General features: G+C 37.8%; 1 protein-coding gene across 9 annotated transcripts in view; it reads left to right on the forward strand.

Annotated features, from left to right (window-relative positions):
• LOC131428314 (ubiquitin-conjugating enzyme E2Q-like protein 1) overlaps positions 1–23,903 on the forward strand; it is a 212,619-nt gene extending 188,716 nt beyond the window's left edge. For all 9 annotated transcript variants that reach the window (XM_058592179.1, XM_058592187.1, XM_058592181.1 and 6 more), the window contains 4 exons: positions 15,443–16,829; positions 16,902–17,043; positions 22,827–23,176; positions 23,241–23,903. In XM_058592179.1, the coding sequence (XP_058448162.1) occupies positions 16,507–16,829; positions 16,902–17,043; positions 22,827–23,176; positions 23,241–23,325 (900 nt within the window). In that variant the 5' untranslated portion in view covers positions 15,443–16,506 and the 3' untranslated portion in view covers positions 23,326–23,903. The remainder of the gene's footprint in view (positions 1–15,442; positions 16,830–16,901; positions 17,044–22,826; positions 23,177–23,240) is intronic.
• Positions 23,904–26,960: the final 3,057 nt, after the last annotated feature.

Below are 26,960 nucleotides of genomic sequence, written 5' to 3' on the forward strand. Positions count from 1 at the left end.
GTTTTCATGTAAAAAAAGTTTCATTCAAATCTGAAAAAAATTTGCCAACTGTGAATATGATTTAGCGCGGAAATTCGTCATATTTAAAACAATTATAAAATGAAATATTTCCAACAAACGACTTTATCCAGAAATTGTTTAAGTAATTATATGCATATTTCCATGTGTATGGAAATTAATCATCATGTTCTGAAACCCCCTCCGAAAAATTTCTACGCACATGCTTCTACCAATGCACAGTGGGTAAAAAACGACAAAAAACGCGACTTTGCTCAATGATTTTAAAAAAACCTAAGCACATATTTTCAAAGTTAGTATTTCTTATGCATGCCCGTTTTGCTCCACTTCCCCTTTTTTCTGAATTTACTTAGAAAACTAACTGTGAAACTCTGGAAAAAATTCAAATCGACCAATCGGAAGGTATTCCTGACATGCTTATAAGTTAGATAAATGGATTGTTTTTAATAAGATTGACCGCAAATAACTGTATTATGTTTTACCCCCAGTCATCTTCTTACATGAAGTTACAAAAAAAAATTCTGCTCATCGGTGTTTGGACCAATTATGGTTAAACAAGACAGTTGTATATAACTAACAGATGGTCACCATGGTCGCATGCTTCGTGCTACTTCGTTTTACCCCAATTTTCCCCTAAATATAATTTTATGTTGAATTCAGATTTACAATCCCGAAGCAGATCCAATATGACCTATCAATATTGGTTCATATTACGTACAAAACATCTGTAATTCAATTAAACACAATGGCAATGACAGTACTAGCCTGTTTAACCCGTTTTACCCCAATTTATTTCATAAGTTGTATTTCTGGTTAAACTTTCTTTGGCATACCGAAAGCAGGCTGATTACGGTTGATGAAAATCGAAATATTGTGAAAAGAAGCTACAAAAACGGAACTCACTTTCATTTTTCAGCAACGGTTAAACCGATTTTCAAAAATCATGATTCAAATTGAAGTTCTCAGTGTCTTAAAAAATACTGTGCAATTTCATCAAGATCCGACCTCCGGTTCTAAAATTATAGGGTGATGAGTATAAAAACTTTCGAGCTGTCATACAAAATGATGCAAACCCGGTACGCATCAGTACGTGCTGGTACGGAATAAGAAAATACCACCGCCTAGCACACAACGTGCTTTGTTCAATTTTGTATAGCGTTCAGGGTTGCCACGTTATTAACTTGACATAACTGTTTACAAATTGAAAAGGTTATGGTAGTTTATGCCCAAAGAAAGTTTTTGATTTTATTCGAGTTTGAAAAAAAAATCTTGCCGGAATCGTCAGGTGATGTTTTTGAAAATATAAGTAATATGAGAAAGGCAACATCACACCACTAGGTCCGATCCGGGTCCGGTTGATATTCCTTGAATACTCTAATAATTGGGATATTTTAGGAACGGATTTGATAATTGGATGCAGGAAAACAATGTTTGAGGTTGTTCCGAAATCCAAACTGGCGTCTTCCGGTTTATTTCCCGAAAATCCTTACAATGTGGGAATTTTCGAAAGGAGTTTAATGAACAGATGCCGGAATCCCTACAATAAGGGCATTTTCGGAACAGAGTGGATGCATCAGAAAACTATGTTTGAGCTCGTTTTGAAATTCAATATGGTGACTTCCGGTATATCGACATTTCTTGAAAACTCTTACTCATATTGTAAAGTTTTTCAAGGAATATAAATAAACCGGAAGCCTCCATCTTGGATTTCAGAACCACCTAAAACATCGTTTTCCGATATCTTCTAATCAAACCCGTTCCAAAAAACCCAAATTTTCAAGGAATATCAAGAAACCGAAAATTGCCATCTTGGATTTTTAAACGAACCCAAACATCATTTTCTTGCACCTACTTTTCACATCCGTTCCGAAAATAGCCATATAATTGGGGGTTTCCTCTTTCATTACACAAAACTTTTGTCACGAAGTTGTTGTTCGAACTAAATCCCAAATAACGTAAACTTTTTTTTAAGAACTGCCACGATTAATGAACCCCCGCTTAGTTCGTAATGGAGGTTGCGGTGTACTGTGAAGAGCAAACACAATAGAGTAAAAATTCAAAACAACGATCTCAATATTTTTTTAAGATACTCCAGTTTTAATCATTTTCTCTTGAAAACAAGACAACGAGGTGATTTTCATTTCAACCCATAAAAATCCAAAACAATAAATTCACCAAAAATGCCATAAAATGCAACATTCGGGTCACTTGTCCCAATCAGCAAACAAAAACTTTAGCAAAATTTCACCATAAGCTTTCCAACTTCCTTCCTTCCGGATTCTACCGATTGATACCGACTGGCTGACCTAGAAAAACACTGGAAAAGGTGAAAGTAAACTTTCTACGCAGCAAAGTGCTCGCTTCCGGCGGAGCTATCGAGGCTAACCGAATCGGACGGTTTCTTCTCAAAATAATAGAATGTACAACATTTCCCTCGTGGCATAGGGCACACTTCCTTCCGAACGAGCGAGCTAAGCCACTCTGGGACCGAGATGCTATCGAGCCAACAGCCCGGGAAAGTGCAAAGTACACCACCAACCAAGTCGAATGCTACGCTAGGCACACACTTTCGAGTACTTGCCACTGGAGGCACAATGTCTGCGGAGGTAAAGTTTTCTGCTATTCAAGCAGGTTCGAACAATCCTCAGTCCTGAACCTTGTGGAGTGGAATTGTACACCGAAGAGTGATGGCCACGGCACAGATGGAGAAGGCGAAATGTTTGCGCTAACATTTTCCCATCTGGTGAACAACAAGCGATCCACCTAGAAAGAAATCGAATTAAATTTTGTTGCGCTCAGAAATAGTATTACCAATTTTTCTCTAATTTGGAGGAACGTTTTCCCTTGGCCCGAACAACGAACACAGAGAGAAGCTCGCTTATAACAGAAAAAAAAGAAAATAATAATGAATTTTTCCATTCATCGTCGGTTCAGGCACACCAGAATAGGATGCAAGCGTTTCACAAAAGTCCTTTCAATAGGAGTAAAATTGTTAAGCGAGTTGCACTTTAATGGCTTCGAGTTTTGTCTAGTCGCTTCTTGCATCGTAGTACGGTAGTTGTCCTCACAACCCGGAACGATGATATAGAGCATAAGGCGCTGGTCTGCAAACCAGATAACGTATGTTCAAGCCACTAACTGGAAGGATTCTTCAATAGGATCGTAACACTAGCCATACAATTGTCCTGTACAATTATGGAACGGCTGCAATATCAGTTGAAACAGAGGATCGAGTTCCGCATCGAAATGTAATACTTTCACTTTGTTTTCCTTTGCTGTTCCTCACAACTATATGCATTCCCAACGTGATTCCAATTTCAAGGACTACGCATAAGTCACCAAGGTTGGAAGATACCATGCACGACATCTTGAAGTTTTTTCATCATCCCATATTTTATGGATGCAAAATAATGTAGTGATGAAGGCGACGTTATCCTCACAGAGATAGAAATATGCAAGCCTCGCATATTGTCTTTTGCAAACATTAATCTAACGAATAAATAGTATATTCTTTCCCATGATAACGTGTGTGTATGTTTAGCCAAGCTCAATGAAGCAGTTTACAGTTTACACTGGACTCCTGGACTCCGGCAGCTCAATCGAACTCAGATGTCTTATTTCGTATTCAAAACAAATCGTGCTCCGACGTCATCGTTCAATCGACCAGCCCAGCCTCAGTGTAATGTTTTTATCAAATGGATTCAAACATTACTGAAAGACGTTCGATCTTTTGCAGATGGCAAGCGATCGTCGCCTATTTAGTTTATTTTTTTTTTAGTTTATATGGTTATGCAATCACTTGAAAAATCGATTAGTAAAAATTAGCCCAGAGTGTTCTACATCATTCGACACAGTTTGTCGAACAGTACAATGCCTGTGTGTGTGTATTTACATATGTATGTATGTATCAAACAATGTCACTCATTTCTCTCAGAGATGGCTTGATCGATTTTCACGAACTTAGGCTGAAATGGAAGATCTTATAGTTCCATTGGTTGCTATTGAATTTCATCAGGGTCCAACTTCCGGTTCCGGAACTATAGGGTAAAGTGTGTTTTAAATACGCATCGTCATTTAGAGCAACGATACAAAAACTAAACATTCTTAATTTGACTTAACTGTTTACCTAAAGAAACTTTCTAATTGTATTCAAGTTTGAAATTAAATTTTTGTGACAGAATCCTCTAGTGATATTTTTGAAAATATGAGTAATATGAAAAAGATATCATCACACCACTAGGTGTATTAAAACAGGTTTTAAGTTTATCATTTGCTCCAAAAACAGTTTTTGTATATAGCCGATACTCCGACTGGTTGTTCTGTGTCTTATTTTTTTTAAATTGTATCCAAACCTGGTCTCTTCACCCAATCGACGCCGTTGTATTGATCAAATGTTATCATAAACACACGGGGAGGCATGAGGTTGGAACTTGTGAGCATGTAATCATCTCTCACCTTTTGACGACCCATTTATATAAAGTTTCAATTATTCCATAAGAATTCATACATTCGTGTGCTTGTTTTAAAAGAAGAAGTGGAGCTTTTTTAATTTTGAGTCAACCTACATTGAGCAGATCAATGCCGTAAGGGGCTGTCCATAAAAGATGTCACGCCTGAAGGGAGAGGGGGTGTTTCATGAAACGTGACCTTTTGTGACAGGGGGAAGGGATGGAGGTTTTTGGAATGTGACGTCCAATATTTTCAATGAGTGCATTTTTGAAATACCTAATTATATTACTGCTTTGCCCTATTTCCTGAAAAAATCTCCACAATAAACGTTTACATTCTATAGGAAAACGTGTATTTGTTGATGTAAAAGCTTCTTCTTGTAAATTCGGAAATGAATGACGCAGGAAATCATTTCTGTTGTGATCAGCAAAAGTGCACGGAGGAGCAAGTAAATTAGCGAAATTAATAAATTTTGCCTAATATGAGTAAAAAAGAAAAAGATGCCTTCAAGCGGTTTAACTTAAGTTATGCACTGACAATTTTTTCAGTAATTTGATTTTCTAGCATTGATAATAGTATATCATAGGAATTTCTCTTATCTGATTCTGATGCAGTTTATTCATTTATTTTGAATTCGTGACATGTGACATAGGGGTGGTGGGGCGTCTTTGCTTCTGTGACAATTTGTGCCAACGGGGGGATGGGGAGTCGAAAATCGTAAAAAAAAGCGTGACGTCTTTTATGGACAGCCCCTAAAAGAAAATCTTTTCCAGCATTTATCATTAGTAAGTGTTGAACTAATAAAATCGTTTCTGGATCAGGCACGTACTTACCGGAATCTGAGAATCGATGTAGCCAAAACCACTTAGTCTGACCATCAACTAATAGGACCTACATATTGGAAAAGCTTTAGTACGGTTTCTCAGAATGTTCCCATATTTTGCATAGTCACCTGTTTTTTCCACCATATAAAGCCAAAACCAAAAGCCGGATCCATATAAATTTTTATAGTAATGTAATTTTTGTGCTTTTCACCCGGTAACTTCAGACCCGAAAGTCGGATCTAAGTGAAATTCAGGATTTTTCTATAGGATCTTAAGCTCTTTCATTTGATACTCAGCTTTTGACAGTTAGTACACATATTTTCACTTTAGAACACTAACAACCCGGTAAAACCGTAACCGGAAGTCGTTCTTTAAAAAAATATTTTTGGGAGACAAAAGTTAGATGCTTCTGCAGATTACACTGTGAAATAGTGGCTCTGAGAGAAGCTCGCAACGGCAGGCCTTCAATTGAGGTTACAAACACACTGCGGTTACAACCGAAAAGTGAGGGTGCTATAAGGATAGGTACTGAACGCACATAACAATAGTTTTAGCAAGATTCTGCGAATGCAAAAGATGTTCTGCCGCTGGATGCCGCCCTTGCATACCCAGGATTGAAAAGACGAACGTGAGCATACTTCGGAAGCATGTTCGGCAATTCTGATGCAGATTGGTGTTGATTCGATACTTGACGAAGCCTAGATGCATTATTATACACCAGATAACAATAGACTGAACTCGTTACGAGTGATCCGGAGCGACCTAGGGAGCCGAAGTTGGGCGGAATGGTTATGAAGTCGGTTCTATAGATTGGATTATCTCGATTTGTCACTCCTAATTACGAATTTAAATTTTTAATACTCATCACCCTATATATCCAGACCAGAGATGCAAGGTAAAAATTTCAAATATATTCAGGATAAAAAAAAAGACTACGGACTTCAAGATTTTTATGAAGAGTGGTGCACGGAAATGGTTTTGCGAGCAAAAAAAGTTCACAAATGTCTACGAAAAAAGTGGTTTTCAAAAGTCTGCAAAAAAGTCTGAAACTAAAACATGTCTGTAGCTTATTTTAAAAATCAACTGGTTTACAGACAATTCTACCGATCTGACATCTCTGATCCAGATCCGAAAGTTGGCCATCTGTTCGACAAATAATCAACAATTTTTTCACACTAGAAGAGCTTACTGAATAGTTTCGAAGTATTTGCTTCTTTTTACATCGTCACTTATAAAAACATACCCTTGAAATAAAAGGTTGTAATACTCATCACTCAGTAGTTCCGGAACCAGAAGAAGAGATGTATAAATAATCAATTCCTTTCGTTTGACACATAAATTTTTTCTCCTTCAATCCCTCATTGTCTAATTCAAAATATGTGAATATATACTTAAATTGAAAATAATGTGCAATCACACAAAAAAAACAAAAGATACTAACGGGTGGCAACTAAAATTTTGGAATTTCTTTCTCAAGCTGTCAAAAAAAGACAAACATACTTGGAGAACATCTGATTTATTGAAATTGATACATTGTTCATTGTTGAAAAAAATTAGTGAACATTTGAAAACGGTCCGTAAACGGATGTTCGGCGAAGCTTCCGTTTGATGTCGGAACAGGAGCGTTGTACGGCCTTCATGTCAACTTTGCGAATGCATCCCTTGATTCTACCAATCAACTGTTAGCAATTCGTGGCTCTCCAGTTATTTTTGTACACCAAGGAGCTCAAAACCCCGAAGAAATCTTCGATTAGGCGACACTGAGGGAGATTTATCGGGATGTGGTTTTTGGGTACAAATGGGATCGAATGGGTATTCAGGAATGATTGTGTTTTTTGGCGCAATGCGATGACGCTTTATCCGGCCAAAACACGTATTGTCCATCAGCATGATGTTTTTGAAAAAAACGGGATCGAAACTTTCTACAAACATTCGTACTGATACACATCTTGATTGATTGCCAACTCAGATGGCTTGAACCATGGCTTAGAAATGCCTTTCTCGGAAATGACAATGTACAGCCTTACTTTCTATTCAAACTTATGTTTGAACTAATATTTTATGTTCGGATGTACAGTAGAACTATCCGTTGAATAGTATCGATCGTTTGCGGGAATCTGCGACTTCGAAAGAGGGAAGTAACTTTCGTCGTCCAAAACAAAACTTTTTCCGGAAAATTTTTTAATCAACCAGCGGCATTGGGAATTCAGCGTTAAAATCTGTGCGTCAGTATATCCCGGGGCTCGTGTCTTCTTTCGGTTACTTTATTCCGAGTCTTTTCAATGTTTTGCAGATGTACTGGTGAGAACAGTTGAACTTTTTTGCGGCATTCCTTTGACTCAGTGAATCCTTGTTGTTGAAGGCACGAGAAAGAGCACGAAGTCCTTTTGCGTCCATAATTTTGGCTGGTCTTCCACTACCTTCCTTACTAGCAGTTGTTGGGCATCTTAGGATATTGTAAACTGTCGAAGCCGCAACATTTTTGCTTTTAAAATGTTGTACCGTCGTATACTATTTGCCGAGATTTCTGTGCAGTTCGTAGAACTGTACAATGCGCTCGTGAAATACTTCTTGTTTCGACGACATTTTGAGCAAAACTGAGCCAGTATGAACAAAACAGAAAATACTAGCAGAAAGAGGAGAAAGAGAGCTAACACATACACACTCTTAGTTCTTTCTGAGCTCGTTCGTTGTTGAGCATACAGGCCTCGAAAAAAATTCCAAAATTTTAGTTACCACCCGTTAAAGGCACACCTAAAAATAGATACATAAAAAACATCAGTTAGATAAGTTATTTTTTATTTGTGGCCCCCTACCGAAACGAAATACTGGGTACGGGCACACCTTGTCAGCTTGGAGAGAAATCAATCTTCAGTTCAGTAACGCCATCGCACGGCATCACATTCAACATATCATGTCAATTGTATAGGTGCGCAGTGCTGCTATTTTGGCGCGCACGTGTTTGACATTTCTCTCACCTATTTCTATGTACAAGATTCGATGCGGGCACGACTGAGGGCGCCATGCTCACAAAAAAAGATGTTGCCAATAATTTGTTTGGGAAATGTGAAAGCTGGGTATCTTATTAATATGATGTCTTTGGTACGGGCCTGTTCTGGATAGCATCGAGAGAACCATAAAACATTTCCATCGATCGATGGTCAATCAGACCCAACGATACCCGCAATGCATTTGAATCGTCCATAGAAAAGAATTGCTTCTCCTTTTCCGTTCTACTATTTATGTAAACCACACATGCTCTAACAAACCGCCAAATCAAACCACTCACTGTATTTTATGTTTCGCATCTTAAAGGTGCGATGGTGCGATGTAGAGAGTAATTACTGTTCTATCTTTCTAGTTTTTAGATTTCTCCTCATTTTGTGATTCATTTTTGTGCATAATTAAAGAACTATTCTTGTTTGTTCGGAAACATTTAATTAACAATCGAATCAGGTAGAAAATGTATCCAAAATATTATATTTCTGATCCAAAATTTAATAATATTTCGATTAGTGTTGACATTATCATTACCCAAAAATCAAAAATCAGCTATCATCACCGATAACAGAGTTTGATTTTCTGAGTACGACATTCGAACAGGAATACCACCTCTAAATGCTGCTTTATGATCGCTTCATTGGTTGGGTTCACCAGACAAGCGAAATCCTGCGCTCCTGTTATTTATGTTTTTGAAATCCAAGTGAATAGTGTAATGTTTTCAAAACACCAGCAGGGTTTCCTGCATTGTGATTGAATTTTTACCATCATCATGGTTGTCATTATAATTGTTATCAATCACAGCATGTAAAACATGATTTTTGAAAGCTTTTTTATTTGAAAATCACGACTATTTTTTACAAAGGTTAATTTCCGACCATTTTCTCATGCATTTGAGGTCATATTTCAGCAATGACACTTTCCAAAGCATCAATCGTTTTCGTAGTTGGTGTCTTTACAATAGTTGTTTGTAATCAAATGGCGATCGTTTTGATGTAAAAATTTACTAGGGTGGTCCTTATTTTGATTGAAATCTGAAATCTAACTTTCTTAACTTAACTTAAAAATGATTTTGTTGTACAACAAAGTTATAGTAAATTTTATTTTGAACTACTTTGCTGGAAAACGCACCTTTCTATCTTTTCATTTGATCGAGTCACATCAATTTTCCCGAGTAAAAGTAGAGTGGCTAGATTATTTGCTGAGCACCCTTCCAATTTTTTCTTAATTTTTTAGCTATATTATGGCCTTTCAGGAACCGCATAGGGTATATTTTCATCGATCTGGCATCTAATGAATATTGACGTTCGAAGGTTGACTAGTTTTTGATGAAAAACCAATCATAACTTTTTACTAGTAGCTCATATGAAAAAGCTTAGTTCAGCATAATTGTGTGCAATAATTAGCTCTACGACTCTTCTGAAGACCACTTTCACGTGGAACGCTTCACAAGTTAAAACAAAAAAGTGAATTTTCAGAAGCCACCCAACTTTCACTCGGGAAAATTGATGTAACTCGACCAAATGAAAAGATAGAAAGGTGCTTTTCTCAGCAAAGTAGCTCAGAAGAAAACTTGCTATAACTTTATTGTACAACAAAATCATTTTTAAGTTCAATTAAGAAAGCTAGATTTCAGATTTTAATCTAAATAAGAACCACTCTAGTAACTTGTTACATCAAACGGAGCGCCATTTGATTACAAACAACTTTTGTAAAGATACCAACTTCAAAAAACTAATATTTTTTTTTCCATAAATACGTTTATTTCTTAAGGCAGTTTACATAAGTTTTTCTTCGCCGTAGCATCACTTTTACATAATATTCTTATCCTAATTTATTTCTAACATAGTCACAACGTTTTGAATTTATTAAAACATATTCTCTTATAGCTTAAATATCATCTTAGGTAACTCGTCATTAATTATGAAATCTACTCGGAAATATTATTTGAACCAAACGATTAACTTCTATAAATTATAAAATAAGCTGTTATTTTCAGACATTTTGTTGATAATTTCATAAACTGTTTCGAGTTTGTTTGTATCATTACATAATTTTTATTCTAATTTAGCTATTGGTTTAACTCATGGACGCAGCTGGGATCAGAACTAAGTCTTAAAAGGGGCCTTTATTAAATTGAAACTCCAATTTTCTTTATGAAATGATAAATAAGTTTCATGTATGAAAGGTCACGACAAGCAAGAATGTCTCGAACTGGGATATTGGATAGTCTACCTTGGGTACGCAAAGAATTTATTAGTTGAGATGTGACATCACGATACTCCACGCATGTCCAAACGACATGATCAATATCCCGATAACCTTCTCCGCAAGCACAATGATTAGTCTCGGAGAGCCCAATTCGAAGGAGATGTGCATCTAACGTGTAGTGATTGGACATGAGTCTGGACATCACACGAATGAAATCCCTACTCACATCCAGTCCCCTGAACCATGCCTTTGTCGATATTTTCGGAATAATTGAGTGCATCCACCGACCCAGATCATCTCTATCCCAAGATGCTTGCCAGCTGGCAAGTGTTCTTTGGCGAGACGAGCTATAGAATTCGTTGAAAGCAATCGGTCGTTCATAAATTTCACCCTCAATAGCACCACGTTTGGCTAAAATATCGGCTCTTTCATTGCCAGGAATGGAGCAATGAGCCGGGACCCAGACTATAGTGATTAGATAATTATTGTTCAATGTGTCGTTCAGGCACTGTTTTATTTTGCCCAGGAAAAACGGTTCATTTTTGCCAGCAGCGTTTGAGCGAATGGCTTCAATTGCACTCAGACTATCTGTGAAGAGGAAATAATGGTTTGGAGAAAATGTGACGATTACACTCAAACTATAATGAACTGCTGCTAGCTCTGCTATATAAACAGATGCAGGTTCTTGAAGCCTAAATGAGGCCGAAACATTATTGTTGAACATACCAAACCCTGTCGCTTCTTCAATTCGCGATCCGTCCGTATAAAACATTTTCTCAGAGTCAATATGCCTGAACTTACTTGAAAATATTTTTGGGATTTCCGTCGAGCGTAGATGATCCGGGGAAAAAAAACTAATATTTAGTAGCGAAAATATTTTTGTCGCGCTAATTTCCCGTTTTGGACCACTGTGCAATGACTTCACGTATCCCCACAAAAAATAATCGAATGGCGTTTAATCACACAAACACGCAGACCAATTTACCGGTCCATTCCTCAAAATAATATTGTCGTTGAAATGTTCTTTCAATAAGTCGATTGTTTCGGCCGCTGTATGACAAGTGGCACCATCCTGTAGAAACCACTTTTCGTCAACATCCATACCTTAAAGATTCGGCAACGAAAATTCATTGATCATGGTTCTGTATCGATTTCCATTCACGGTAACGCATCGTCCTTCATATTTTGAAAGAAAAAAGGACCGATGATTCCATCAGACCATAGAACGCACCAAAGAGTACATATATCGGGATGCATCGGTAATTCTTGAACGGGATTATCTTTGCTCCAGATACAGCAATTTTGCTGGTTGACGTATCCATTCAACCCAAAATGCTCTTCATCACTAAAGAGAGTTTTGCGGTAATAAAGCGGACCAATTACTGCATTCGAGGCGCAAACGAATCATGTAGCTTCATGTATGGCACCAATTGAATTACGTATTGCACCAAACCCAATTCTTTACGCAAATTTTTCTATAAAGTCAATGGACAAAGTACAACTTCTTGCGCAATACGACGAATGGATCCATTGTGGGGCTGGGGTCCACTAGGAGATTGATATTACCTATTAGCTCTCTCCGGACAGTACCAGCCTAAATGCCGTGTGGAATCCGGCGGAAAAAAATGAACCAAGAATAGATCCACTGGGTTCCTGCTTCCATGTCGTAAAAGGCGACAATTGCTGGAGTTTCTTTTTCCTTTCAGTTATCAGAAATTTTCAATGTGTCACTTCTGATTACTCTATTTTACTTAATTATCTTTTCATTCAATCTATCAATTTCCGTCTAGTTTTGTTTGGAATGTTTTCTTCTTCCATGTTATTGATTGTCTTTCAGGATTATAAATTGAATTGATAACTATTGCGCAAATCCGTTGATATTACAAAGTTGATAATAGAGATAACATATATCGGTATATTGAATACATAGTAAAAAACACTTGATATTAATATTTCAAACAACAAATTAATATTTTTCTCGGTAGCCGGCTGCCCAGATCAACCAATATAACCAATTAATAATTTTATTAAATAATTAAAATAATAAAGCTGAAATAATAATGACGCGCGTGAAATCTTTTTACCTTTATTTGGTGATTTAAAATGACTTAATAACAACTGTTTTGAATATGTCAATGCAATGAATCAACTATTTTGTCTAAATCCTATTCACTCGTTTATTTTGTATCACGAAATTTCATTTAAAAAAAAATAGGGAAGTTTTTATTCTTTACGCGATAGTATTGCAAATTTTTCTTTAGTTTCCTCGAATAAGATCTGTGAATCAAGACTTCCCGGGACTTCAATATCGGATATTGTTGAAACGTTCACTCGGGAAGTCAGTGAGTTTAGTGGTGCATGCGAGCATCTTGAAACCGAAACGTCGCGCGCGAAACCAATACTGAAATTTTTACTAACAAATATCCTTCTCCCGTGACACTTGTGGAGTGCGCAATAGTATATACGGCCTCTAGTAACAACAAGTGTTGGACTAACATCCCTTCCCATTCCTTAGACGATCTACGTTCGGGCCTGGCCGGCGCCGGTACTGATCAATGATTTCTGGGATTACCAGAAGATATACATTGAAGGATGATTTATCAGTCCCAGGTCGGATCATCTAGAAACTCCCTGTACAATTTCAGCTAATCCCGATCAGTAACGGAGTAGCAACCAGGGGTGGTCGCTCAAGCTCAAGCTCAATACGACGAATGGATCAATTGTCGTTTTCTTCGACACTGGCCTGAACGACAGCAATATTTGCTTCTGTACGCACTCTTCTCATTCTTGTCGATGGCTTGGCATCCAAAATAGAGAGTATAGACCGAAATTCGGTAATTACGTTATTTGTGGTGGTCTCAGACGGACGATCTTGTGCACCATAATTTTCACGAAGTGCTCTATAAAAAGTTTCAATAGTACAGTGATTTTGAAAATTAAATTTCCATGATTTGGAAGCGTTAACCTATTCATGATGATTTGCCAAACAATACTAAGTAGTGACGTCACTTTATACCGTTAAAACAACTTTCAGACAATAGAGTAATCCCTATTAAGAAAACAACCCTCCCAAAAAGCACCCGTTATATTATTTATTATTTAATTAATTAATTAGTTAATTAATTAAAATATAATTCATTTATTTATTTATTTATTTACTTATTTATTTATTTATTTATTTATTTATTTATTTATTTATTTATTTAGTTATTTATTTATTCATTTATTTATTTATTTATTTATTTATTTATTTATTTATTTATTTATTTACTTATTTATTTTTATTTATTTATTTATTTATTTATTGATTTATTCATCTATTTTTTTTATTTATTCATGGTAAATCGCGAAGGGCGAGTGTAATAAAATTGTATTGATTTGCAGCTTCGATACGATCAATATTAATTTGATTATGAGGTGTCCAAACGATTGCCGCTTATTCTAGCGTTGATTGGACTAATGCAGAGTATGTTAACGAAATTTTTTATAATCCAAAAGTTTCGACGCCTTTAAAATGTGATTCTTGAAATTATCTTTGTCATCAAGAATAACTCCTCCTCCACAAATGATTCGCGTCTAAGAACATTTTGCGAAATATTGTAGTCATATCTATTTTTGAGCGCAAGTGAGAAATAGATATGACGAAACACTTAGAGGCGTTTATTACCATTCTGTAGTCAAGGATGGCTTTTATCATATCAAAGAACGCTCTCTATCAACGCTTCACACGATTCAATCAGTGCCATCAAAGAGAGACGGATATCATCTCAGCAACAAAAAACCGGCATGGTTCATTTAACGTAGAATGAACACCAGTGCGAGAGCGAATTTCTCTCGATGACTTGTCTGAGTATCACGAGTTAGCACGCTGCTGTGGGGATTCTCAACAAGGAGCAACAAACGGTCGCTTCGCCATCCGATTCTATATGGGCAGTTGATAATTGCGATAGAATCATTTTACTATTGCCGCTTATTCTAACTATGTGCATATAACCTTTGTATAAGATGTGGCTATGAAAATGTTTTAAATATTTGCAACCTAGTATGAGAATCATCAAGTCGAATCATCGATTCGAATTTCTGCGATAATTGGCAGCTTGCGATTCTCTATTGGTAAATTCCACACAACAACGATCATTAGCAGACTGTAAATTTTTTTAAAGGCCGTGAAATACTCAGAGTATGAAGTGGAGCAAAGAAATGTAGAAAAATTCTCTCACGGTTCATGCATTGAGAGACACGAGTTCTTGTAGTATCTTCTACCGGATTGAAAATATTGTATACAATGTGGAAAAATATCGAACAGCTTCTATTAAATTATCGGCAATCACCAACACTGCCTGTAGTAATGAGACTTTTTCACGGTTGTATCCAAATGAGCTTACAAAAAGCATGCATCATCTTGTTCTTCTATTAGATGTTATAGTTTGAAGTCATCTGCAAACGATAGCTTGAAACTTTACACTAAAAATTCAGATCATTAAAATGAATTGAATATGTAAACGGTCCTAAATAGCCTCCTTGAGGTACTCCAGATCTAACGGCAAACGTAGCTGTAGTGCAGTGCAGCTTATGATCGAATCAATTTTATACGTGAAGAAAAATAATCGAAATTAAAAGAAGTTTGAAATATGTTTCCTATCATGAAATATTGCTCTAATTTCAGCAACATCATAATCGCTTCTTTCTTATTCTATTGAACAAGGTTACGTTTTGAACTCGTATTGAACTAAAGAACAAAACATTTTACCAGCCAATGTGCAACGAACCAGTCGATGAGAAAGCTTAGTGCAACAATTTTTCACTGACTGTCGTCGCGTCCGATGGTGTAATTTATTATTTACGATATCGTTAATCTACAATATTTTTCTCAAACTAAACCAAGCCACAGTGTTACAGCGAACCAACTAAGTTTTTTCTTCTCTTTTAATCTTTTCCAGAAGCAAACCTTGTTCAGCCAATTCTCAATTTCCCCAAACATCCAAAAGTTGCTGCAATCGCGAGTGGGTCGAGCAAAAAAAGGTAAAACGAAAAATAGCCCGAAACTTTTTTGCGCCGAAAATCGCCACAACGGAAAAGTTCATTTGTTTCGTTCCTCGACAACTTCAATGCCGCATGCCAAAAATTTCAGCCGGAATGAACAGCTTATGAAAAACAGCCAAGCTTACTTGTACTAAGATAACACAGAAAAAAAGGAAAAGTTGAAATCGTGACAAAGTTTTCTCGCTCTGAGCTGTCGGTTAAGTGACAAGTGATCCCGAATCTAGTGGAAGTGAAAGCTGCTCGCTTGAGAAGACAAATTCGAATGGGGGATAGGCGGCTAATCTAGCAGCGGAATAAATTGATTTCCTTCCCCGCCGAGTTTCCGATAGTAGCGTTGTGCTGTATCGTCATTAAATCGAAGCTGGTGTGAACCCTCGAGCACGTGCAATCACTCAGTGAGCTTATTATCTGCCAGAAGGCAAACAATCATACGCGTGTCGAGTGTTTGTGATAGACGGCCACCGACCCGACAGGAACGACGAACGAAGACACCCACCTACCCACCGATCGCCTAGCGCCTAGCATCCCACGGCACTATCGGACAACCGAGAACGATGCGACGGATGGGAAACCAATAGGCACTAGCTGTGAAGCACACCTGCAGCGAGCCACTAGACAGAGGAAGCGATATCGAATTGGCAGATGGTTTTCACGGGTATTTTCGACGATTCAGCAGCAGTTGTCGGACGGAGTAGTGGTAACGATAAAAATAGAAAGAAAAACGTTGGGCGTCGAAAAAGATAAACCAATTTGTTTAAGTGGACGCTTTCAGCATCAATTTGTTTGCGAAAGCTTCAGTAGACGATTGGCTATTTTTTTCCGTTGCTTAGAGAGGGGAGAAACCGAAACGAGAAGTAAGAAGTGACCCAATCGGAAAACTTTGATCAAAGTCATTCTGCCGAAATAAAGGTCGTCACTGTGACCATTCATCTTCATCAGATACAGAATAGAGTAGAAAAAAATGTCCTCACGGTCAAAGGATAAGGTAACGGCAGCAATCAGGAAATTCTTCAAAAGTCCCGACAAAAAGGAGAAGGGGCAGAAGGATAAGGACCAACAACAGCAGCAGCAGCAACAGCAACAGCAACAGCATCATGGTGCGAGTGGAGGCCCGACGGATTACCAGGTCGGATCGGGAGCAGATGCACATCCCATGCTACATCCTACACATCCGGCAACTCTGGCAGTAGCCGGCGCAATTGTTCCTAGTGGTAGCAACAGTGGTAGTAGTCACAATAACACCAGTAAATCTAGCACCGATAGTCCCATGCGAAGATTGCGATGGTGAGTATGACAATTTTATGTCATTCCACGTAAGACCTGATAAATTTTCGTTTCTGTGTACATTCTTTCCAGTGTCGTCGCTCCTAGCAGCAATAGTGTAGTAAATGTTCCTGTACCAAAACCATTAGATACAACAATCCGATCCAGACGGCTAATGAAGGAGCTTAAGGAAATCGAACGATTGCAGCATTCACGGACGGATCCCTACTTTAAGGTGAACATAGTATAATGATATTAAACATAGTGTCATAGTTCTGAATTTTGCTGTATGTTCATTACGCAATTAGTTAAAACAAAACTCGATGATGAAATATCTTATAGTTACAGTCTGCATTTGAAGAAAGTGCACACAAAGAAATTATTTTAATTTATTTCTAACATAAAAAAGGCACACAAAATAACACCAATTCTGTGTGACAACTGCTTCACATCATGCTCTGGCTCTCCTGAGAGATAGGACTTACCTCCTTCCTTGCATTGCAATTCCATCGGGATGGCTTCTGTAGATTGTGGAGGTCTTTGCCCGGCGGTAGTTGGGGATTAATTTTTCTTGAAGCACCCAGTACTTATCCAGGAAAAGAAAACCTATTCTTAATTCACCTAGTGGTGTGATAATGCTGCTAATCTTGCCATCGACACAGTCTCGTTTAAACATTTATTGTCGTTTTTACGTCGATTATGTCACTTGTACGATTATACTTCCAAAACATGAAGTGTCAGCCATGTGAACTCGATCTGCAACCCATTTTTGGCTTTGAACGATCCTAAAATTTTTAATATTGGTTCATCCATATCCGATAAAATTGAGCGGTAATGAGATTGGTCGTTTACGTCACTTATACCATCATGTCACCGGAACCGTAAGTGACAACCATTTGAGCTTCAAACCAATTTAATAAACCAAACTAGTAGTTTCCAAACTAGCCTGAAAATCGAAAAGCATGTTATGTTGGTTGTGTCACTTATACCATTATAACACCGGAATCGGAGGTGACAGCCATTTGATCTGCGAACATGATCCACGGCTCACCAGTATCTCTCAAACGAGCAGACGCTTGTTCAAATCGGTTCAGCCATCGTAGAAAGAGAAGGGTGAAGACAGAACGTTTTGTCGTTTACGCCATTTATACCATAATATTATCTCCGGAACCAAAAGTGACCGCTGTTTGGTCATTTAACTTGATCAAAAATCCAATAAAAGCATTCAAACGAACTTAAGTTAATTAAAATATGTTCAGCCATCTCTGAGAGAATTGAACAGTAAGACAACAACGCATTTTTTTTTTTTCATAAATACTTTTATTTCATAGGCAATACACATAAGTTTTTCTTCGCCGTGGCATCCACAATACGTAGTACTTTAAACCTAATATATTTCGAATATCATATTAGTATGTTGGTATTCATTAGTTAATCTAACCACTGTTTTTATCACGCGATTTGCTTTTATAAATTACATTAAATAAAATACATTTATGTTGTACATGATCTTATAACTATTTCAGGTTTGTTTGTATCAGTTAATCACTTTTATTCAATATAAGATAGCTGGATTTTGGTTGAACTCATGGAAGAGAAAACAGTCTAACATAAAATAAAATTTAAATTGAAACTCCAATGGACTTAATGAAATGATAAAGTAGTTTTATGTAAGAAAGGTTACGACAAGCAAAAATGTCGCGAATTGGGACATTGGATAGTCTACCTTGGGTACGCAAGGAATTTATTAGTTGAGATCTGCCCTCACGATACTCCACGCATGTCCAAACGATGATGATCAATATCGCGATAACCTTCGCCACAAGCACAATGATTAGTCTCGGAAAGTCCAATTCGAAGGAGAGGTGCATCTAACGTGTAGTGATTGGACATGAGTCTGGACATCATACGAATGAAATCCCTACTCACATCCAGTCCCCTGAATCATGCCGTTGTCGATAGTTTAGGAATAATTGAGTGCATCCACCGCCCAGATCATCTTTATCCCAAGAAGCTTGCCAGTTGGCCAGTGTTCTTTGCCGGGACGCGCAATAGAATTCGTTGAAAGCAATCGGTCTCTAATAAATTTCACCCTCAATAACACCACGTTTGGCTAAACTATCGGCGCTTTCATTGCCTGGAATGGAGCAATGGGCCGGGACCCAAAACTATTGTAATTTCATAATTATTATTCAATATGACGTTCAGGCACAGTTTTATTTTGCCCAAGAAAAACGGTTCATTTTTGCCAGCAGCGTTTGAGCGAATGGCTTCAGTTGCACTCAGACTATCTGTGAAGAGAAAATAATGGCTTGGAGATAATGTGACGATTACACTCAAACTATAATGAACTGCTGCTAAATGAAACCGAAACATTATTGTTGAATATATCAAACCTAGTAGCCTCTTCAATTCGTGATCCGTCCGTGTAAAATGTTTTTTCAGAGTGAATATGCCTGAGCTTACTTGTAAATATTTTTGGGATTTCCGTCGAGCGTAGGTGTTCCGGGATTCCACGCACTTCACGCTGCATGGATGTATCAGGGACATTTAGGAGGCTGTCACAGATAGGAATATATCTTGAAGGGTTGATTCTCTGTGACATATGGTTAAAATATACTGTCATGAATCTTGTTTGAAATTGAATCTCAACTAGCATTTCGAAGTTATTAATAACCAGGGGATTCAGTACCTCAAATCGTATTAGCAGTCGCGATGAAAGCTCCCAAAAACGATCTTTCAATGGAAGAACTCCCGCCAGAACTTCAAGACTTATTCTGTGTGTCGAATGCATGCAGCCTAAGGCAATTCGCAAACAACGATACTGAATTCGCTCAAGTTTGATAATATGAAAGTTTGCAGCGGAACGAAAGCAACCGCATCCTTATTCCATCGCTGAAAGTATCGTTGTCTGATACAATTTTAGTAGATAGTAGATAGTAGTAGTAGCACCCCACCAAGATCCTGTTATTGTTCGAAGAAAATTTACTCTTTGTTGACATTTTGTTATCAGATACCTAATGTGTCCTCCCCACGTGCATTTGGAATCAAACCACACCCCGAGGTATTTGAAAGTCAAAACCTGTTGGAGCATTCTTTCCATCATATGAAGCTGAAGCTACGCGGGATCACGCTTACTTGAAAAGACGACCAGCTCTGTTTTCTCCGCAAAGAATTCGATACCCAGATGAACAGCCCAAACGGACAAGTTATCTAAGGTATCTTGCAATGGTTTTTGCAGATCAATAGCTTTAGGTCCAGTAACTGAAACCACGCCATCATCTGCCAATTGTCTTAGTGTGCAGGGGATTACTAGACAGCTGTCAATGTCATTTACGTAAAAATTATAGAGGAGCGGACTGAGGCATGAGGCTTGCGGGAGACCCATGTAACTAATTCCGAATGTTGCCAAATCACCACGTGAAAAATGCATGCGCTTCTCCGACAAAAGGTTGTACAAATAATTATTTATAACCGCTGGGAGTCCATGTTTCATAACACGTTTTGTCGGTTACGCTATTTATACCGTCAAACATTCGGAACCAGAAGTAACAGTCTTTAGATTTTTTAACTTGATCAATGGCTTAATAGCAGCTTTCGAACAACTCTTAGCTTGTTGAAATCGGCTCAGCCATCTCCAAGATTATTGAGCAGTAAGAAATGAAGTGTGTTTTGACGGTTACGTCACTTACATCATCATATCTCCGGAACCCGAAGTACATACACACACACAGACATTTTCCGATCTCGTCGAGTCGAATAGTATATAATACTTTGGGTCTCCGAGACTACATGCAAATACATTAATAGCAAGTCCAATCCCCTTCAGCGTTAGTAATGGCTTGACACCTTCGAAGCATACTTTGAGCGAGATTTTGCGTGTATTCTTCTGAAAACGACATCCGAATTTTGTGTTTTCGGCGAATCAGCTGCTTCAAATTGTGTGGTCGGTTTTTCCCAAGCTTCATCTTCATTTGAGCCCAAACGATCTCAATTGGATTGGCATCGGGCGACTGAGAGGGCCAATCCAAGGTCACCATTTTTGCTCCTTCCACAAGCGACAGGCCTTGCTTCGATGTTTCGGGCAACAGCGCTTTATTGTAAATGAGGTTCATTTTCACAGAGCTTAGGATCAATGTTGCAAATATTCTTCGGGTAACTAATTCATTCATCGATCTTCGTCGCGAATATGCTTCTATTACTTACGAGACGGGCGAACAACGTTGAACTATTCACTGCACGAAAGAGAGAAGGGTGAAAATGAATAAGCAATAATCGCAGAGAACCCGAATATACTAATACATTCTTCGCTACTGGTATTCATCGTGCATGTTCGTTGTATACATTCGGTTGTCATTCGTTCACTTACTTTACTCTTCGAATTGGTTCGAATAGCGTCACTGCCATGATCGTTGGTTTCCATTCTTCGCGAAGCATTCTTCATCTAATAAATTCATCATATATCGTAAGGTAGCAGCAATGGGAGAGTGCTGGGATATGGTTCATCACATACACATAAGATTATGGTAATAATGCAGGGGGAAACGTCTTAATTTGCTTGTTTCAAAGACTGCACGAACGATCATCGCGAATTAGTTTTTGACGATTATCGCTGTATGAATATTCGTTCCGTTAAATCATTCGAGAGTATGTTCAATGCGAATAACAACTGCAAGGACTAGATCTTCGTGCGAGCAACGAAGCAGCGTCGGCTTCTTTCGTACCCGAATATACGGACAAGTCCGAATACCAGAACGATTATCGAACAAAGGCGAAGGGAAGCGAACGATGATCGTTGGCGTTCGTTGCATTTTTGATATTCGAGCAACATTGCTTAGGATGTCCGTGAACATGTGCAGTTTCTCAAACCCTCTTTTTGAAAAAAAAAAAACATCCCCAAACGTGGACCTTCACAGGATGTTTTACGGTCCTTTGGAGCAATTTGTTAGTGGGTGTGGTCCAGGCATGTCTGATGATAGGAAAGGCCGAAAAAGAAGACTCATCGGTGAAGATAACATTGCCCCAATTACGATGCAAATTATCTCTGGCCCATTCAATACGTTTTTGAACATGTTTTTCACTCAACATCGAAATTTCAGATTATTTGCCATCAAATGTTTGCGAACAGTTCCGCAGGATATATTTAAACCTTTTCTGGTCAATTTTGAAGCACCTTCGCGCAAAGTTAATGTCGGATTCTTCAAAAACAGGTCACAAATCACTTTTTCGTCTTTTTCCGACTTTCGCGATTTGGAAAGTCGTCGACATTTTTCACCTCTTGAAAACGATTCACTCACTTATTCACAAACTGTTTCGACTTTTGCATGTATTTCGGCGAGGCGAGACAGCTATGACTTGAGATTTTTCTAAGTCCCAGAAAGTCGATTTTTTCAAAAAAAAATTTTCGACAAGACACTAAATCTCGTCGTTTTATGCAATTTTAAGACTTTTGACATCAAAAATTTTTTTTCGATGACACCCACCAACAAATCGAACGAGATCGAGCAACTGTTCTCAGAGCCACCATATTGGAAAAACAAAAAGAATTTTTTATGCAGTTTAATATATTTTCTTTTATCTGTAAAAATTATAACAGTGAGCTACCAGCAAAAAAAATCTGTCTGAGCCAACAATAGTTTGCTTTACAGTGACTTTTCGAGAGGTAAGCTAAAATACAAATCGATGCTTTATGCATGCATGCTCGAGGCATTTCACGAGTATTAGTCATGCCATTCTGGTTCAATATAGCTTTTGTAAATATGATTTATGAATCATGAAGCATCCACTCAATTAGTACATGAATAAACGATTGGTCCAGTTGCTACTTGTGAGTAACGTTAGTGAGAAACCGATGTTTAAGCACTCTTCCCAATTAGCATGTCTCGATTTTTTTGGTATACGACTTTTTGATTGTAGAGATATTTAAAGATCAAATAACTGCCAACTGTCATTAAATAACCAAGCACCTGATTATTAGATACAAATGCTATATTTTTACTGTTATTCTTCCCACGCTAGGTTGAACTGGTGAACGACAACCTGTACGAATGGCATGCTCGGCTCTACCGAGTGGATCCGGATTCACCGCTAGCCGAGGATCTAGTCGAACTCGGCATACCGTTTATCCTGCTGCATTTGGTATTTCCAGATAATTTTCCATTCGCACCGCCCTTCATGCGAGTCGTCGAGCCTCGCATCGAAAAGGGTTTCGTGATGGAAGGTGGTGCCATCTGTATGGAACTTCTGACACCACGAGGCTGGGCCAGTGCCTACACGGTCGAGGCAGTATTAATGCAGTTCGCCGCCAGTTTGGTCAAGGGTCAGGGTCGTGTGTCACGAAAGCCAAAATCTACCAAGGAGTTCAGTCGGTTAGTATCTGAATGGGCTCCGGAGAGCTCCATAATTTTTCAATCATATTTATTACCATTTCAGACGCACGGCTGAGGAAGCATTCCGGTCACTAGTCAAAACACATGAAAAATATGGATGGGTAACGCCTGCATTGAACGACGGATAAATCAGTTATTCAGTTCTGATCCGATCTTGGGTTGAACCAACATGACAAAAGGCGAATTGATATTTTATGTTTAAGTACTACTATTGGTTCAAAGATTGTAATCACAATAAAAAAATAAGAAAGAGACCATAAATACGGTAAGAACTCAGAAGCAGTGAAAACAATGATCTCCTTATTACGTTCCGACCTTAAGAACACACTCTCACGCAGTTCAAAATTGAAGTCGAGTCTAAATTTATTGATTAGAAAAGAATGAAATAGCAGGATGCTAAGAAAATTCGATGTAAAAGTATCTCAAAGAGTTGCGAATCAGGCAGTCACAGTTTAACGGATATATTTTACACGTAGTTCATAGCTAATTACCAATTAGTTATTATTGTAGTATAGTAGTTATACCACAACTTGATCGTGCTGCCGAAGCCACAGATCCTAGGCTAAAACTTATATATTAGTATCGCATTGATTGACCAGTGTCCGAGAATCACACTCATACTCATTTGTTCTGGTGTCATATAATTTTAGATATACAATAGAAATAAAATTGATTGTTATTATGTAACATCGAAGATCAAAATGTATCCCATTTTTTTCCTTTACTCTCAGAACCATTGTCTTTACCGACAAATATTTTCACGGTTTTTTTTCAAACTCTTTCGTCGGTTTTCGCTTGATGCCAAACCTAACCCAGTTTCCACCCTAACTGCTGTCAAACTGTTTGTTTGAAGCTAGTTTCGCACCTAGTTTCAACGTTGTTGAACTGAAACAATAGTGCAGAGTCGACGTTGATACACAATGGTTTGTATATAGTATTGCCTACTAACACGTGCTAATGGTACTTGGAGATACAGGTAATTGTAGTTAAAAAATAATGTGAGGTATACAATACATAACCAATATTGGGGCCAAACCTAAACGTACTAAACGTACAGACATTAGCAATTGAAACCAATTTATAATAAGCAGTATTGGAAAAATCATGCTCAGAAAAAGTTCATTTCACTATCACTCGGGAAAAATTCAGTTTCAAGAGATTTTCTAGAATCACTTCCGATATTTTCATTCATGAAATAAGCATCCACAAAACTTTGAACCTCGAAATTCACAAGTGATTTTTTGTGTCAGCGAAACTTGATGACGAATTTTCACCCAAAGAAATATCGCTAAAGAGATAATCGAAAGGAAGAAGAGTCTCCGATGATACTTCGATGCTGAATTTCCACAATGCTTCAGTTCGACACCAAAGTGATTCGTGCAAGATTTAAATATTATATTTTCATCAATAAAAAAATCTCTGCTGAATAAATTTTGGATGCACGTAATATGAACAAACATATTTTTGCTACATTCTAAATAGTGAATATAGCGACGATGGTTGTTTTCATTCCAGCTGGCCAATTACACTGCACTATTTAGAATGGCATGTTTGAATTGGCATAGTGGTAGTCTGCGCTCCTGTTACTTCTGCGTACGTTATTCAAGCTAAATGGCATGGCATGCCTAATAATTTTTAATCAGCTGCATAACATGCTTTGTGATTGTTTTTATTATCATTACAAAGTTTTTACTATTATTACAATCATTATTAATCACTGTACTTGCTGCTTTTATTTATGATGTAAAGACTGTCCCAGAAAGTATGGACGCAACTAAAAACTGCTGCCATTTCGCAATGTTTCAGAATCTGTCAATTTTTATGGCTGCGTCGTGTTGTTTACACTCTTCTCTAACTACTTGTGCAGTTGTTTATTCGTTTTCATTAGTTTGTTTCGAAATGCGTGGACTTTCAGCAGAACAACGTCGAAAAATGGTGTACAAGTGGGGCACAGAACGCGGACTGTCAGTGAGAAAGATAGCAAAAATGGAAGGAGTAAGTGAAAAAACCGTGCGAAATGCAATCAGGAAGTTCGGTGAGGATAACACCTTTGAGGATAAACCGAAAACGGGTCGAAAAATAGGTCCTGCTAACCCTCAGTTGGATAAACGTATACTGAAGGCGTTCGAGCAAAAGAAGGAGGTTTCAGTTCGGGATGTGGCCAAAAAAGTGAGCACTTCGAAGTTTAAATGTTCTTCGTGCTAAAGAACGTTTGAATCTTCGAACCTATAAGAAGCAGAAACAATCAAAACGTAGTCCGAAACAAGAAGCATCGATCAGGCCGAGGGTTCGAAAACTGTACAATACGATTCTTGCTGGAAATTTGAACTGCTTAAACATGGACGACGAAGCCTACGTGAAACTCGATTACAAATCCTTGCCGGGACCACAATATTATACGGTGCGAGAAGGGCAAGTGTTAAACCAGTCCGAGACATCGATTGAAGTCGAAAAATTTGGTAAGAAAGCTATTGTCTGGCAAGTAATTTGTAGCTGCGGTAAGATTTCAAAACCCTCCATCACCACTGCTTCAATGAACAGCGAAATATACATCAAGGAATATTTACAAAAACGACTTCTACCCATGATTCGAAGCCACAAGGATCCTGTTGTCTTCTGGCGAGATCTTGCTTCTTGCCACTACTCGAAATCAACGGTAGAATGGTATACTACCAAAAATGTCACTATCGTCCCAAAAGACATGAATCCACCAAATTGCCCACAACTTCGACCAATTGAGGAATTTTTGGCATTAATGAAGGCACATCTTAGGAAACATGTCTCGGCAGCCGAAACCATTCAACAGTTCGAAAAAGATTGGAAAACAGTGTCAAAACTTGTCGCCAAGAAGTCTGTACGGAATTTAACGAGGAACGTTTGCAAGAAGGTGTGCCAGCTAGTCTACAATGGCTAAGTTGCAAATGTTGAGAATAATATTCAGTTGTTGTAGTCTAATATTATCAGTATATCGAATAAAATTTCAATATCTAACATTTGTGAATTATTTACAGCGAAATCAATGTGCGTCCATACTTTTTGGGACAGTATTTAGTGTCGAATAAATTTCAAATACTTCACCACTATTGATCCACACTGAATATTTTCAGAAAAGTTCAATTTTTGTTCATCGGCGAATTTATTCATCATGTATTCTGCAAAGGGTTGAGATACAATGGCAATGAAAATTCATTTCCCAAAAATTTTCTGTTCGAGATGTCATATCAGATATATTCAATGTGCAAACTTTTTTCATAAATATCATCGAGCAGAATTTTCCCTATTGAACCTTTCACAACTGATTTTTTTGCCATGCGAAATCAGTTTCAGTGCAAAAGCTTTGTCAAAAAATCAGTACTGAACTTTTCAGCAGTGAGTTTTCTGATCGATGATTTTTTTTGTCTGAAAATCACTTGTGAAAATTTCCAGCTAATTGATTTTCAATACACTCAAGTGAACACGGTATAAACACATCGCACAAATACAGAATCGTCTAACGAGCAAGCGAATGGATGTAACTTTCAGTTTCGTCATCCCCTCACTAGACAAGCTGTCTGTTTCGTTGGTGGTTGGCTGTCGATTAATGTTAAAATTGTAAAATGGCATGCATTTATAGATTCCCTTTTGTGCGAAGTTTCATACGATTTAGAAGGAAACGATACTTTTTCTTGCATGACGTAAATACTCCCAATGCCGATCGAAGCAGAATTGCTACTAAGCAACGATCAAAACCGTCGGCCGTGCGAGAGAAATCAAACGGATGACA

Source organism: Malaya genurostris, chromosome 2 (assembly GCF_030247185.1).
Source record: "Malaya genurostris strain Urasoe2022 chromosome 2, Malgen_1.1, whole genome shotgun sequence".
Lineage (NCBI taxonomy): Eukaryota > Metazoa > Arthropoda > Insecta > Diptera > Culicidae > Malaya > Malaya genurostris.